The 17,437-nt window shown below is 46.6% G+C and overlaps 1 protein-coding gene across 2 annotated transcripts in view; it reads right to left on the reverse strand.

Moving 5' to 3' along the window:
• Positions 1-17,437, reverse strand: part of FNDC3A (fibronectin type III domain containing 3A) — a 1,418,915-nt gene that overhangs the window by 78,541 nt on the left and 1,322,937 nt on the right. For both annotated transcript variants that reach the window (XM_069205374.1, XM_069205375.1), the window contains one exon: positions 11,130-11,296. In XM_069205374.1, coding sequence (XP_069061475.1) covers positions 11,130-11,296 — 167 coding nt within the window. The remainder of the gene's footprint in view (positions 1-11,129; positions 11,297-17,437) is intronic.

Here is a 17,437-nt window from a genome sequence, read left to right on the forward strand (position 1 = left end):
CGAAGTCGGAGTTGGCGTTGTACGACACTGTTCCAGCTCCAGATAATCCAGATTGAGGATGGGGGCTGGTGGTGGAGGGAGCGTCGACATCGGGCCCAGCGCCGGAGGAGGTCGACTGAGAGAAACCGGTGCCGGTCCGGATCTGCTAATGAATCCCGGGGTTCCCAACAGCACCGAGGCCAAAGCTGCCAGCGTTGAATCCGATGGGGCACCTGCTGACCCCGCAGGGTTCGAGAACCCAAGCGAGGGTGAAGCCCACTCAAAATCAAAGCGCATAGCCTTGTAAAATTCTTTGATTTGAGCGGGGTCGCTCTGGTCCCCTGAAAAGGGGGAAGACACAGAGTCCACCCCGGCGCTCGGAACATCGATATTTCCTGGACGGCTTGTCGGCCAACAGGCGTGGCAAAGTCAAAGTCCGCTTGGACTGCTTCTTCTTTTTGTGCCTCCTAGAGCAGGACCGTGATCTCCTCGAAGTCAGGCTAACCGAAGGCGGCTGCCGGGCCGCTAGAAGCTTGAGAGATCTCTCTCTCTCTGAAGGCCTTGGGAGCCATGGCCCGACAGTCGGAACACGACTTCGAATCATGGTCCTTTTCAAGGCACCAGAGACACACTTGGTGTGGATCCGTAACTGACATGGTGCGATGACATGCACCACACGATTTAAATCCAGTCTTTCTCAAAGACATTGAGCAGACCATTCGAAAAAATCTTCGACAAAAACGTCGAAAAAAAGGGTATCTTTTTCCGGATCTGCGCTTAACCGGCGTGGAAGGACAATAACTGACGTACGTGTGCCGGGTGGTGCCTATATAGAAGGCTGTGATGTCACAGACGGCTCCAATGACGCTAATGACGCCACGCGGAGCCGGATGATGCCACCCGACGGGCGCGCAGGGTACTGCTCAGCAGAAAAATTCCAGATTCCAAGGTGACGCCACGGAATTCTAAGGTAAGTAATCTGCAGCTAGAAGTCTCTATCAGATTGAAATAAGTGCTGAAGGGGCTCTAATTGAGCAGGAGAATATGAAGGAGGATGAGCTAAAGAGAATAACTGAAAAAAATTCTAGGAGATTGGTGACAGAATGGAGAGGAAATTGGACCTTCTGTTACAGAAGAAGAACGGTTTTGGTCAGCTGGAGAGACAAACTCTTGTGATGAGAAGAGTGGTGAGGCTTCAAGGAAAAGCAAGAATATTAAGATAAGCTTTAGTCAGAGAAAGAGAAAAAAGTCTCCAGAGGCAGAGAAAGTATTCTGTAATCGCACAGGTTTTGGAAGTGACAAAGGAGACACTGGAGGCAGTTTAAAGGACCAGGGAAAGAAAGAGAAAGCTCAAAGAAAGGGTGCGAGCATACAGTGGTGTGCAGTGATGAATCCTCTGGCGCTGGGGAGGATGAAATGAGCTGTTCATCAGATTTTGATTTTGAGACAGTGCAGTAACAAAGGGCCCTGCAACCCCTGTAGTGAGGGGGACCTGAGCTCGAGGGGACCCCCTCTGCAAAGTACCCAGGCCTGAGAGTTCTTCTTGAGTGAGTCCAGAGGGATCCCCTCTATGTACTTAGCTAGGAGGCCCCCTCAAGTTTTATTACACCACTGTCTGATAGTTGGGGTTATAAAGATCGGAAAAGGATCCTGAGGTTTCGATTAATCCTTTAGGGGATTATATGTTTGACTATATTTTGGTGAAGCACCCTCTTTCCCCGGGATAGACACCTACGACTCATGTTGCAGAGATTATGGAATTGTGGTTGAGGAAACAAATTCATAAAGATTTAAGAATAAGGTTAAGATCATAGTATCTGTAATGCTATGTGTATTTGACTACCGACTCCATCTTGTTCATTGACTCCATTTTGTGTTTAGCTTCAGATGCCATCACAGCGGCTGCAGAGGGTATTTCCCACACAGAACTTGTTTTATACACTGAATGTGTTTTCGCTCTTCTCACCAGAGCAGGGTCATACTGTGCTAGAATATATTATGGGGGTTGCAGCTATGATAAGAGTGTACAAGGATGAGAATGTTCTCATCAGGGAAAGGTAGAGCTCTGTCTCAGGAATGCGCATCGGAGCATGGCCAGTTCTTTTGTGTGTTTTCAACACAGACTGAGTACTGCCAGCATGTGAATCTCATAACCGAAGGGAGGAGGGATACTAGAATCTCCCTTTTGCATTAGTTTAAGATGTAAAGGGTAGGGAAAACAGCACTGGGACAGAGAAGCTCATCTGTGGAGTGGATGCAGAGCCCAGAAAAAATCCCATTTGGGGAGTTCTCCTACCTTGATGCTGGCAAGCATGATAGATTTAGCCCCTATGGTGCTGCACTTTACATTTTAATTATTTAGCTTATATACATGTTAATGCTTTGTTGATTCACTGCACCGTTCTTTCCATGAATGTTGAATTCTTAACTACTGCGATCATTCTTTATATACTCATGTTTTATTCCATTTGAGTTAAATGCTTATTTTCATGTATTTGTGTGCTTTTATTTGATATCTGGGAACTGACTTACAAATGTATTACTCAGACTAAGACTTTGGCATTGGTTCCTCTTAGTTTAAAGCAGAGCAACACAGTATCCTACCCGTTCATTGGCAAATGAGATGATGGTAACGCCAGAGCCGGATACAAAAATATTAGCTTTTATTGGGAAGGGGAATGCAATCCCTGGATAGGTCTGAATAAGGGTATGCAAATGTGTCAGGACAGATTACGTGACATGACTAAGCCTTCAACAAAGGTTTTTGACATGGCTGAGGAGTCCTATGTAATTCAGAAAAAAAATAGTTGCGGGCAGACTGAGGCAGTGGGTGCAGTGCACAGAGTGCCTTTTAGGAAACGCAAAAAAACCCTCTTTTAGTGGAGCGCAGGAAGTATATTTTGCTCAAAGTTGATCTGAAGTTGGTGGATGTGGTGAATAAAAAGGCAGGGAATGCCGCAAATAGTCCTTTTGTGGATGACTTCATTAAGGACATGTCTAAGTCTGTGGGAGATTATTGCTCCATTCAGAAGTCACACTGTGACTTTAAGAAAACTTTTAATGAACGTGTTATTGGTTGGGCTGGGGGCACATGGAGTTTGTTTCTCAGCTTTTGACAAGGAATGACAATGAGTTCTTTCTCCTCCGGGTTTAGACCCTTTTATGAGAATTGGGGTTCAGTCCAAATGTCTCTATTCTTACCTCAGTGACAGAGGCTCTGAGGCAGGGGAACCGTAAAGATTGTCCAACTTGAGACAGTTAAAAATCAACCTTATTGTTATCTCGTTAAACTTGGACAGCAGCCTTGCTCAGGTTTATCACAATTGGGTGCAAAGAGCGAAGGGAGAGTGAAGCTTTATACAGATTTGGCAGTGGAATTGCTGGAAGATTGGGTTTTGTGGTAAACAGGCAGAAGTCGAGATTAGAGTCAAGTCAGAAAACAAATTGAAAAGAATAAAGAAGGAGGTTCTGAGAATTTTGGGTCTAGATCAGATTACTGTGATGATGTTGGCTCGTATTGTTGGTCTTCTGTCTTAAACAATTCAGGCTATTTTTCCTGGTCCATCGAAATAAGTGTTACGGAGATTGAAGGCATCACTTTTGAAAATTGGTTTGGAATATTCAGTGAAGACTTTTTTTTTATAAGAAGCGAGGGATGAGCTTCAGTAGTGGTTAGGGAACGTGGAGGTGTGGAATGGGAGTGCAATTTTTGGAGAAAAAACTGAATTGGTAATATATTTAGATGCAAGTTTAGATGGCCAAGGTGCAAGGTGTGGTTTGGTATCGACTGATGAGCGATGGACAGGAGAGCAAAATGCACATACATTTTCTAGCATTGCTGGGAGGGTCATCTGCATTACAATGTTTCATGAGGGACAAGGTAAGGTGTTCAGTTATTAAGAAAAGACAATGTTTCAGCAATTAACTATGTGAATAAATTGGATGGTCCAAAATCCAAAGATCCAGAGGATTTGGCGAGAGTCTTTTGGAAGCAGTTTGAGTAGGAAAGTGTCGGGTCAAGCGGAGCATTTACTAGGGTAAAGCAATGTGGTGGCGTAATGGTTTTCAAAGAATTTAAAATATTCCAGTGATTGGCGATTGGACAGGACAGTGTTCTTGAAACTACAGGAGTGTTTGGGGTCCTTTCAAGCGTTTGTGGACAGATTGTGCAGCAGGTCCCAGGCCAGCTCTCCCTTGCTGCTGCATCACTCTTTTCCGCTTTCTGCCTCGTTTTTATTGCTTTCTCCTCCTCTCCCCGTTTTTCTGAATGCTTTCTCCTGCTTTTTGCCTTGTTTTTTACTTTCTCTTTCCTTCCCCATTTTTCTGAGTGCTTTATCCTTCTTTTTGTCTAATTTTTACTGTTTTCTCCTCCCCTCCCCTGTTTTTTTCCCATGCTTCCCCCTTTTTGCTTCATTTTTACAGCTTTCTCCTCCTCTTCCCTTGTTTTTCTGAGTGCTTTCTCCTGCTTTTTGCCTTGCTTGTACTGCTTTCTCCTGCTAACCCCTGTTTTTTCTGAGTTTTTTTTCCTTCTTTTTGTCTCATTTTTACAGCTTTCCCCCCCGCCCCACCCGATTTTCCTGAGAGCTTTCTCATGGTTCTTACCTCATTTTTTTTCACTATTAATCCTTCCCTTCCCCCATTTCCGCTCCTGTCTGCTGCCGGTTTTCTCACCTAACCCGACCCACCATCACTCCTGCCGGCATGCCGAAGGTGCAAAAAAGGCAAGCATCTCTGCGCCTGGACCACACCCAGCGGCAGGACCCCTGGCTTTTACCCCCCCTCTTAGATACACCGCTGCTGATCTCCGAGCCCTGGACCCAGACGCACCAACAACCACTGCTCCACACATCCCCACATACCACCAGAAGACCTTTCTCCTGACATTGCCGTCTCACTGAAGCAACCAGCGACACTGCAAACTCAGCCGCACCCGACATATCGACAGATACCACCATGACAACTCCAGTGCATCCTACTCAATGAATGTTCATTTGGTAAACAATTCATTGAAGTTTGGAACTCCATCTCCTCCCTCACCTGAATGTCATCTTCCTCACAGAAACCTGGCTAAATCCCATCGCCCACCAGACATCGCCACTACCATTTCCGAATGTTACAAGATAACACTCCAGGACGGAAGCAACAAGCACAGAATCTGAATCGCCATCATTTACAGGCACACCATCTGCTGCATGACATCCCCTGATGACCCAACACCGGTAAGGGAACCCCTCAACTTCCAACTCCACGCTGGTGGAAAAAGCCCCATCAGAAGCACCTTTGCCTACAGACCACCAGGACCACGCCACAGCTTCTGCAATGCGATCCTGGAACTCATCACTCTGCAAGCAAAATGAGCACTACATATTCCTATGTGACCTCAACTTCCACTTCAATTACCACAGCAACACCGACTCCATCGACCTCCTGGAAAGCAAGAGCAAAAGTGGCATCAAGCAGCTCATCACCGAACCTACCCACATTGCAGGGCACATGCTCGACCCAATCTTCACCTCTAGCACTGAGTCCGGTACATCCATATCACACCACTCACCTGGTCCGACCACCACACTGTGCACATCACCAATCTCAGTACCCACCTACCCCGGCACCGTGTCCCCCAGATCCACGCAAAAAAACTGGGAAAAGGCTTCAGAAGACCAGTGGAACGACACTCTCCGCTCCCACCTCCCAGACTCTACACGTGACCCTGAACAACCAGCAGAGAGCTTCTCCCAGTGGATCACAGAATGTGCCAACGCCATAGGCCCTGCCAAGACACCTATGGTCAAAGAAAAAAGCAAAAGAGCAAGCTGGTTCACCGAAAATTGCACTCCACCAAATGCAACTGCCGACAACTTGAAAGAAAGTGGCGCATCAGCAAAAAATCAGAAGACCGCCACACCATCAGCACTGCTCCCAACTAGTACCACTGCCTTCTGAAAGAAACCAAGAACACTCTAGCAGACCGCATCAAAGCCAGCAAAAACCACAGCACAGAACTTTTTGCCATCATGAAGGAGTTAACCAATCCTGCAGTCACAAGAACATCAGCCCCCCTCTCAGGAACCGTGCGACAACCTTGCAGACTTCTTCCACAACAAGATCTCTTCCGTCTACAAAAACTTGGAACGCCAACCCTCCCCTGCAGAGTGCATCAATCAGCTCACACCCACAAACACAAACCATGAACACCTTCTCACCCAGTGGGAACTCTTCACCATGTAAGACACTAACTCCATCATGAACACTGTGCACTTGAGAGCACCCACGGACGCTTGGCCCCAACACGTTTTCAACCTCAGAAGCAAGACAATCGGTGACAAGCTCAGGAAGGTCCTGAATACCTCCATCACCACAGCCTCCTTCCTGGAGGAATGGAAACACGCTGAAGTGAGGCCTCTCCTGAAAAAAACATTTGCCAACCCAGTCAAACTGAAGAAGTACCAGCCCATCTCTCATGCTCCCCATCCAGCAAAAGTCCTCAAAAAACCAATCAACCAACAACTAACCCAACACCTAGAAGTCCACGACCTCCTTAACCCCTCCTAATCTGGATTTCAAGCTAACCACAGCACTGAAACACCCCTGATTGCAGCCACAGATGATACTAGAGCCCTCCTGGACCGGGGGGAAACAGCAATCCTCTTCCTCCCGGGCCTGTCTTATGTGTTTGGCACCATCTCCCATCACTAATGATCCCATCCTAATCAAAAAACTCCCCCACATCGGGATTCAAAGGAACACCTTCAAATGGAATGCATTGTACCTCACTGGCAGAACCCAAAGGATCCATCTCCCACTGTTCTCCTCAGAGACCAATAAGATCATCAGTGGAGTCCCCCTAAAAATCGCCCTTCAGCCTGACCCTCTTCAACACCTACATGACCCCCCTGGCTTTTACCATTGGATCACAAGGAATCACAATTATCTCCTATGCCGCCAACACACAGCTCACCCTCTCATTTCTCGAAGATCCCTCCACCACAAAAGCTAACTTCCACAGATGCATGGTAAACGTAGCGGAATGGATGATGGACAACTGTCTAAAACTCAACACTGAAAAAACTGAAGTCCTCATCTTTGGGAACAACACTGCTCCATGGACCAACACATGGTAGCCAGCAAAGCTCGACATACCCCCTGCCCCAACAGACCATGCCTGAAACCTCTGCATCATCCTTGATAGCAAGCTATCCATGAAGAAACAAGTTGACGCAGTCTCATTCGCCTGCTTCCACAATCTTCACATACTCTGCAAGATCTCTACATGGGTCCCAGCAAACACCAGCGGGACCGTCACGCAGGCCCTCATCACTAGCAGACTAGACTACGAAAACATGCTCTACATAGGAATCACTACACGCCTCCTGAACAGACAATACTGAAATCAGCGGCAATATTCATACTCATCCTCCCCAGAAGGACCCACATCACATCCCACCTCAAGAAACTACACTGGCTCCTGATTAAGAAGAGATGCTAGTTCAAGATGCTGACCCACGCCTACAAGGCCCTGCACAACAAAGGACCAGCATACATCAACACACACCTGACCTTCCACAAACTGACCAGACACCTCTGATCAACTTCCCTCACCCTTGCAACACCCCATGGATCCGTCGGGCCAACATTGGAGGGTGCTTCTTTCGCACCTGGCATCCAATTCATGGAATAACCTTCCCCTGCACATCAGGACCGCACCATCACTCCAGAGATTCAGAAGAGAACTAAAGACCTGGATTTTTGAATGATCATACCTCTACGCAACAGCATATAGCTCAAGCGCCTCAAGACCCTTATGTGTGATTTGCTGCACACTATAAATGTTTGACTGATTGATTGCTCAAATGAGGAAGTTTTTCAGTTGGCATACCGATCAGAGTCTGCAGGTTTGAGGCATGCCATCAGAATTGAAGAGGTCTCTTTCCTTATGCATTTCCTACCTTTTCAGTGATTGCATAGGTGACTTTGATGGTTTGTAGGTCCTCCACTTTGGAGGGCCCAGTTTAGGCTTACAATTCTACCAGAGTTCTCAATATATTTTCCGATTCTCTTACCAATTTTCAAAAGATTGAGATTGGTCCAAGAGGACATATTCAAAATTTGGTGAGTACAGTAAAGTTGATGTTGGTGACTTGGAGAATTTCAGGAGAACATGGGAACTGCCAGGCTTTTCGCAACAGACTTTGAATCTCCTCAACAAGTCATGAAATCCAGCCACACAGAAGTTGTATAGACTGGCACGGTTTTGCTGGATTGTGGAGAGGGATTTTAGATCCTGGTTCAGTGGCTGAAGTGGTGGCGATTATTTACTTATCAGAAATGTTTGAGAGAGGATTGCCCTATAGGACTATTAATGTACCCAGATTTGTAACCCTGTGCATTTCTTGTGTTAAATGTTGAAAAGGTGTTCGATGCAGTCCATTGGCTCTTTCTTCATTAGACGTTGAGAAAGGTCGAATTTGGCTCCCAAATACAGACAATGGATTTTACGACTCTCCCAAGCACCTACTGCAGTGGTGAGGGTAAAAGCCGTCCTCTTTACAGCTTTCCCAATTGGACTGAGCACCCGACAGGGATGCCCCCCTTGCTTTTTGCCCTCACCATAGAGCAGTTGCCCGCTATGATCCATGTCTGTCCTGACATCTGAGGATTCTCCGGTGCCGATGGGAGTGTCAAAAAAGGTCTTTCTTTCTGCAGACAATATACTGCTCTATGTCACAGAGCCAGGGTTTTCAATTCTGGCTATTCTCCAGATTCAAGACCTATGGGGCTCACTCTGGTTATCATATCAACTGAGGCAGGTCGGTACTTTGCTACCCCTATAGCCCATTAGATCTGACCGTCCTTCCTCCGATACTTCAAACGGAGAGAGATGGAATTTCCAATAGCTGGGCATTTCTGTCACTCCCCACAGGGATACATGTGTCTCCAAGAATTTGTGGCGTGTGGTGCTGAATTTACAGGTGGAGAGGTGGCATATGCTGCCTCTTACCATGCTGTGGAGGGCAGCCATCTTTAAAAAGATTAAGCTTCCCAACTACTCTATGCCCTGCAGAACACGCTAACCAATCTCAGAGGTGACACCTGACAAGTTGAAGGGTGACCTGAGAACCCTACTGTGGTGTGATGGACACCCCAGGATAGCGCATTGGACCCTTCAGTGTAACCCTTACAATAGTGGGATCGCTCTCCCAGTCTTAAAGGCCTACTACTGGGTGACCCAAATGGTGGCCATAATGACTGGTCATTTTCACCGCATGATCACTCAACTTACAAACTGGACCGAGCACAGTTCACCAGCCGGTCGCACTTGCACTCTATGGCAGGAAGGGTGCTCAACCGCTGCATTTAGCGACACAAGTGGCATTGGAACCTGAAAGAAAGCCACTAACTGCATAGGGTGGGCAGGAAGAATAACACACACACAACGCCAGTCTGAAAAAGAGTGTGGATGAATGAGATTGGAAACCTTGAGAAGTTTCAGAGCAGGATACCTCCTAGGAATCACCCAGATAGAAGCTCTCTTGGAATAAGGCAGCCTGATGCCTTTTTCGTCACTGCAAAGGGAGTATCCTTGAATCAAGCCAGTATTTAGAATATGAATAGCTGAGACACGCTTGGCAAAAGGAGCGATTTGGGGACTTAGACATACCTAAATAAGCCCCCCCTGAGGGGCAGATTGTTATTTGAAGAGCTAGAATCAAAGGCTATCTGCCTCACCTACAAGACACTTGACAACAATATACCAGACACAGTGTCTAGTGAAAAAAGAAGGGGGTGCCCCTTAATCACTACTACTCTGGGGTTAGAAATTAAAACACAAAAGTATGAGAAGCAGTAATAAACATGCAGCCAAAGACTACTAAAAAAAAACACAGCTTAAATGTGTTTGTGAATCACAAAACCAATTTGTGTACAAAATTATCAGACAAATACTCAATATCTGCAATCATATAATTTTGTCTTCAGTCTTGTTTATTTCACGATTTGTTGGTCATGCTTATTTTTCCATTAAGCAAATGGGGGTTTCATAATAAACAACATTTTTAAAAAACATATTATACAAAACACATTCATATATATATATATATATATCACAATACAAAAGTATTTCTATTTACGAAGCACAAAGAAAATCTTATTGAAATATCATAACTGCACTTTCGGACCAATGTATCCACAGGAGTTACACATGTTCTTTCAAGGGTATATAATCCACAAGTAAGGTAGCCAAGAAAGAAGACAGCTAACCCTCTTGTGTGTCAATCTGCTAATTTCATTCAACATAGACAATTGAAAATATTCATCTTATGTTGGCCCCTTTAAATCAAACAAAGTTGAAGCATTTCAGCCTGCATGCTTTGAAGATATCATCAGGACCAGCAGTTGATAGGTGACCTTAATTATTAACATTATTAACACACTGCAAACTTTACACTATGCATCAAGTAATTCATCCTTCCAGGGTTCTCAAAACATAGTATTTCTTCAAAATCACATTTTGTTCAGCAACAGCTACATCGCCAATGCTAAAAATTAATAAAGCATCAGAACGGAATGCTGTTACTGGCTAGGAGGCCTTTGGTTTTGTTTCTAGCTTAGGTTAATGCTTTAAACATCATCAAATCGCAGACAAACTCAGTTGACTCTAATTGGCATTCCATTAGCCCTGATGAGACCTTCAAAGCATACAGGCTGAAACGTATCAAATTAATGTTTGATTTAAAGGGGCCAACATAAGATTATTATTTTCAATTGTCAATGCTGAATGAAATGAGAAGATCCTCCTACTGCGATGCCTCTAAAGCCCGAAACTCAGCTGCTGGGATCAGAAAATTCCTCAAAACTAATCAGTGCATACCTACCTGGTGAATGAGCAAAATCACATGTATGTTTGCCAAACTGGTGCTAACCCCACCTACACTATTCAACATATAATGTTTAACTGTGGTGGTGCTTAAATATTTTAGATTCATTAATGCGGTGATAGTGCACTCTGGTATTCATGCATTTAGGTTCATGCTGTGTACATGCTTTCATAAGTTTCCACAAATAAAACCAATATGTCCTTACAAATAGAGATCTTATGCTCTTTAATTTGTGGTAAAAGGAAAGAGACAAACTTGTAACCAATATTAACTTACCTTTTGGGGCAGATGGAAGAGTTCTGGGAGTAGTGAATGTATAGTCTTGAGAAAATGGTCCTTCACCAGCTTCATTACAAGCCTGAATCCGAAACGTATAAGAGGTAGACTCATTGAGTCTCTGCACTTTGTATGTATGACATGGGCCTCTATACAAGGATAGAAATCTGAAAAATAGAAATAAGTTGTTATGAAATCTCCCTTCCTGAAGAAAATCATGAAGTTTACTTTGAAAGGAGAGGAGCAGAATAAATACGGTAGCGATTTATCTGGTTGAGACATATTCTCATTGCAGATTCCTTACCTTAGAATTTTCTCCAGGGAGAGTCTGGATCTGGAGATTTTTCTTTGACCAGAACCTCTGCACGCCGTCGGGTGGCATCAGTCGACTCTGAGTTCATTGTTGGTGCCATGGTCGCCGGATATGACGTTGTGGGTCCTATATAGATGCAACCTAGCTGACGTCAGTTCTTTTCACAACTTTCCACGACAGACGCACAGAGCCATGAAGGACACTGACGCGCCGGAACTAGGGCCCTAAAAAGGGAAGTCCCTGTCACTAGAAATCAGTTCGCAGAGCGGGGAGGATGGGTGGATTGGTAAGAAATTTACAACTAGAATATGTCTTTACCAGATAAATCGTTACCGATGGTAAGTGACTTGTTCATCTGATAGAGACTTCTAGTTGCAGATTCCTCACCTTAGAATAGATACCCAAGCAGTACCGACCCCAGATGTGGGTCTGTGAACCAAGATCATACTAGGAAGTTGGCTCTGTATATACTATCTCACAGTGAGAGATAGTGTGCACTGCGTCCTCGGGGTGGAGACCAAGGGGGTTTTGTAGAGCACTGGGGGAGAACACACACAAGCACACAAAACACACCTTCAGCGGCACATGGGCAGCTGGGTGCAGTGTGCAAAGCAGTCATTGGGTTTGCTATTGAAAGCAATGGAGGGACCCGGGGGTCACTCGGGCGATGCAGGCAGGGCACAGGGGGGCTTCTCGAGCCAGCCCTTGACTGGGCTAGGATGAAGGCTGCCTGCTGGTCACTCCTGCACTGGTAGGTGGTTCCTCTTGGTCCTGGGGGCTGTGATGCAGTGCTTGGTCCAGGCATCAGGTTCTTTTGTTACCAGGCAGTCGCGGTCAGGGGGAGCCTCTAGATCCTCTATGCAGGCGTCGCCAGGTGAGTGCAGGGGTGTCGACTCAGGGTGTCCATGTCGTTGGAGTCGCCTGGGAGTCCCCTCTGCAGTGTTTGTTGTCCTGAACTCGAGCCAGGGGCGTCGGGTGCAGAGTCTCTTTAAAGTTGCTTCTTTGTTACAATTTTGTTGCTGTTTCTGGACGGAACCGCTGTCCTCGGGAGGTTCTTGGTCCTTTAGATGCAGGTCAGTCCTCTGAGTCCTCAGAGGTCGCTGGACCCACTGGATCCGTCGTTGTGCAGGTTCTTTGAGCCTGGAGACAGGCCGGTAGGGCTGGGGCCAAGTCAGTTGTCATCTCCCTCATCTCTGCTGGGCTTTCAGGTCAGCAGTCCTTCTTGTTGTTGTAGGTGTAGGAATCCGATTTCCTGGGTTCAGGGTCTCCCTTAAATACTGAATTTAGGGGTGTGTTTTGGTCTGGGGGGCAGTAGCCAATATCTACTGTCCTTGAGGGTGGCTACACCCTCCTTGTGCCTCCTCCCTGAGGGGAGGGGGGCACATCCCTATTCCTATTGGGGGAATCCTCCAAAACCAAGATGGAGGATTTCTAAAGGCAGGGGTCACCTCAGCAGCTCAGGGAACCTTAGGGGCTGTCCTGACTGGTAGGTGACTACTCCTTGTTTTCCTCATTATCCCCTCCGGACTTGCTGCCAAAAGTGGGGGCTGTGTCCGGAGGGGCGGCATCTCCACTAGCTGGGATGACCTGGGGTGCTGTACCAACAGGCATGAGCCTTTGAGGCTCACCACCAGGTGTTACAGTTCCTGCAGGAGGAGGTGAGACGCACCTCCACCCAGTGCATGCTTTGTTCCTGGCCACAGAGTGACAAAGGCACTCACCCCATGTGGCCAGAAACTCGTCTGGTTGTGGCAGGCTGGCAGGAACTGGTCAGCCTAACACTAAGAGTTGGACTGGCATGCAGGGGGCATCTCTAAGATGTCCTCTGTGTGCATTTTGCAATAAATCCCACACTGTCATCAGTGTGCATTTATTGTGCTGAGAAGTTTGATACCAAACTTCCCAGATTTCAGTGTAGCCATTATGGAACTGTGGAGTTCGTATTTGACAGACTCCCAGACCATATACTCTTTATGGCTACCTTGCACTTGCAATGTTTAAGGTTTGGCTTTGACACTGTAGGGGCATACTGCTCATGCAACTATACACTCACCTGTGGTATAGTGCACCCTGCCTTAGGGCTGTAAGGCCTGGTAGAGGGGTGACTTACCTATTCCACAGGCAGTGGGAGGTTGGCATGGCTCTCTGAGGGCAGTGCCATGTCAACTTAGTCATTTTCTCCCCACCTGCACACACAAACTGTGAGGCAGTGTGCATGTGCTGAGTGAGGGGTCCCAGGGTGGCATAAGACATGCTGCAGCCCTTAGAGACCTTCTCTGGCATCAGGGCCCTTGGTACCAGGTGTACCATTTACCAGGGGCTTATCTGAGTGCCAGTGCTGTGTCAATTGTGGGAACAAAGGTACAGTTTAGGGAAAGAACACTGGTGCTGGGGCCTGGTTAGCAGGGTCCCAGCACACTTTAAGTCATTACTGGCATCAACAAAAGGCAAACAATTAGGGGGTAACCATGCCAAGGGAGGCATTTCCCCACAGAAGTCCTGCAGGACCGAACAGGCAAAGTACCCGTCCCTGAGGACCTGACTGTCCAGGCAGTAGTGTTTGCTGAACGTGTGCAAAGATGCCCACTTTGTTGTCCGACAGATGTCTAGGAACGAAACTCTGCGTGCTAACTGGTAGGATGAGCGTTCAAGCCCTCAGAGGGTTGCTTGTTAGCCAATGCGTAGCACATGCTGATACAGAGAACAACCCACCTAGAGATAGTTCTCTTCTGCACTGTCTAACGTTTCTTAGCACCCATTCACCAAACAAAGAGCTTATCATCCACCCGGAATCCAAGTGATGGATTGGCCTACGTGGAAGGGTGTGACCAATTTTGTCAGGAAGTAGGCCAGATTGCGAGGCACCATTTTGCCAGGACAGATGGAAATGCAGGTCAGCTTAGATGACAATGCCTGCAGCTCACTCATCCTGTGGGCAGATGTGATAGCCACATGGAAGGCTGTTTTCAAAGTGAGGAGCCTGAGAGGAGAATTGAAGTGAGGCTTGAAAGGAGCACACATCAGAAAAGTCAAAACCAAATTCAAGTCCCCCTGGGGTATAATGAATGGGGACAGATGAAACATTTGAGTAAGGCATTTAAGGGAGCTATTTACAAAGGGAGATTTTAACAAAGAAGTTTGATCAGGCAACCGTAAGAAAGCAGAGATTGCAGAAAAATAACATTTGAGAGGGCCTGTAGCAGAAAACAGAACAACAGAACCACAGATAGAGGGCAGAAAGGGGGTCAACAGACTTGTCTGTGCACCATGCCACACATTTCTTCCAACAACAGGCATATACCGTTTTGGTGGTGGGGAACCTTGCTGCAAAAATTATACTACATACTTCAGGCGGAAGGTCAAATGCTGTCAATTGCCACCATTCAATTTCCATGTAAGAAGGTGGAGACTGGACAGGTTTGGGTGGAGAACCCGCCCCTGCTGCTGCGACAGAAGATCCTCCCACAGGAGTAGTCTGCTTGGAGGATCGATGACCATGCTCAATAGATCGGGATACCAGACTTTTCGTGCCTAGTTTGGAGCCACAAGGATTAACTGGGCCCGTCATTCTTGATGTTCTTGAGAACTCTGGGCAGAAGTGGTGTGGGAGGCCTGAGCTACACTCGAGAAAAAATATGTCACCAAACAAGTGCCACCTTGGGAACTCGAACATGCAAAACTGCTGACATTGCAAGTTTTCTGCAGAGTTGAACAGACCTAACTAAAGCTCTTCCCATTGCTAAAACAGACCTTGCACCACTTCCGGATGGAGGCACCATTCATGATCGACTTTGCATTGTCAGCTGAGTTTGTCCGTTCGGAAGTTCAAAGAGCCTGCCAGATGTTGCACCACCAGGAAAATGCCCTGTTGTTTCAGCCACTTCCAGAGCCTCTTGAAAAGGGTCCACAACCCCACCCATCCTGCTTGCTGCAGTACCACATGGCAGTGGTATTTTCAATGAACATCTGTACCACCTTCTCTTTGAGAGAGGAAAGAAATGCTTTCAATGCTAGTCTAATTGCCTAGAGCTTCAACAGGTTGATATGGAGTCAAGATTCAGCTGGAGACCATAAGTCTCTGATCTCCGCCTCTCCCAGGAGGTCGCCCCATCACAGGAGTGACACATCTGTCACTACGGTCAGATCTGGCTGCAGAAAGGAGAGGGATCTTCCTCTGAACCAATCGTGGTTCGTTAGCCACCACTGCAGATCTCATAAGATTTGGACAACGTCAGAGAGATTTCCCTGATGCTGCACCCACTGGAACTTCAGGTCCCACTGCAGAGCCCGCATATGCCATCCGGCATGTGTCACCAGCAGGATGCAGGAGGCCATGAGGCCCATCTGCCTCGTAGTCATTCTCACTGAAATCCAGGATAGAGGCTGAAATATCGGTATCATAGCCTGAATATCCTGGAGTCACCTCTCAGGAGCATAGGCCAGAAACTGCACTGTGCCCAGAACAGCTCAGATGAAAGGGAGCATCTGAGATGGAGTCAGGTGTTACTTTGGCATGTTTATAGTGAACTCCCGTGAATGCAGGAGGTCTGCCATAGTCTGGAGGTGGGAGACAAAGCCTGGGGCGAAACCGCCTTCAACAACCAGTCGTCGCGATAGGGGAAGACTGAAATCCCTGATCTGTGCAGATGAGCTGCGAACACCACCATCACCTTGGTGAACACCCGAGGTGCACTGGTAAGGCCAAAGGGGAGCACAGTGAACTGAAAGAGCTCGTGGCCTACTGTGAACCGCAAGTAACATCTGTGGGCAGGCAGGATGGGAATGTGGATGTAAGCGTCCTGCAAGTCCAACACTACCATTCAGTCTCCTGGGTCGAGGGCAGTTAGAATCTAAGCCAGCGTGAGCATTTTGGACTTCTCCTTCTTGAGGAAGAGATTGAGGGCTTTGCTGCATCTCCAACAGTGTGTACACAACCGTATCCAACAGGGCTGGCTCAGTATATGGTGTACACCTATAGGTGAAGCACCCTGTACTGAGTCCAGGCAACCCTTAGTGATAGTGTATGTGGCTCTAAATAAGCACAGCTCACATAGGAGTAGCTGTGGAGAAAAGCTAAGGCTTATCCAGGAGGGTGTAAAGCAGTTGCAAACACCACACAGGTCAGTCAGTGAAGTATACACAGGAAGGAACCACACGAGTGTTAGAAAAACATGCAATATTTATAATAACACACACTCTATAACTAACTTTGGTAAATCTCCTAACCAGAGATATGGTCATACAAAAATATACTTAGCAACAGGTAAGTAAAGGAATAAAAAAAAACATGGGCCGCTATGGGGGGACTGGTTGAAGGGCGGGGGTTAAACCATATACCAAAAAATGGAAAGTGAAACTCACTCCCAACCCACACTACAATCGAAAGACCCTTTGCACTGGGGAAGTACTAAATCCTCAAAGGTAAGTAGGTAGGATTGGCCAGGCGCCTGTGTGCAGAGTAGGCCAGCCCTCAGCAAGCAGGAGAGTCAGCAGGAATTGTTGAAGCTCCCAGCAGGACTTTCACTAACATACTCCATGATGGATCTTGCTTAGGAGTATCTGCTCTCTGGCCTAAGACTGAATGTTCTTATAGCAGCTGGTCTTTTAACAAACACCACCAACACTGGAGCCTTGCAATGTGCGTGTATTCAGTAACTAGTTCAACTGGACTTGTTATTTCACAGACAGAGCAGATGTTTCAGCATTCTGTTGAATGTGTGTATCCTCCATGCCAGAACTATATAGAATTGTTATTTCACAGAGGCATCTGGGGATAGGTGTGCATAATCCATGCAAAGTCCACTACAGTCAGTTACTGAAAAGATGTGAGGAGCTGAAGGCTTCAAATATACACATATTACAAGAGCTAGCTATAGTTCATCTCTTTATCAATCACAGAAACAAACATAAATGTACACATGCTTGAGCCTCTTGATAATATCTTCTATATAGGAGGCCCAGTTGATTAAGTTCTATTGCAGACACAGGAATTGTT

This window comes from Pleurodeles waltl, chromosome 8 (genome assembly GCF_031143425.1).
Source record: "Pleurodeles waltl isolate 20211129_DDA chromosome 8, aPleWal1.hap1.20221129, whole genome shotgun sequence".
NCBI classification, from domain to species: domain Eukaryota; kingdom Metazoa; phylum Chordata; class Amphibia; order Caudata; family Salamandridae; genus Pleurodeles; species Pleurodeles waltl.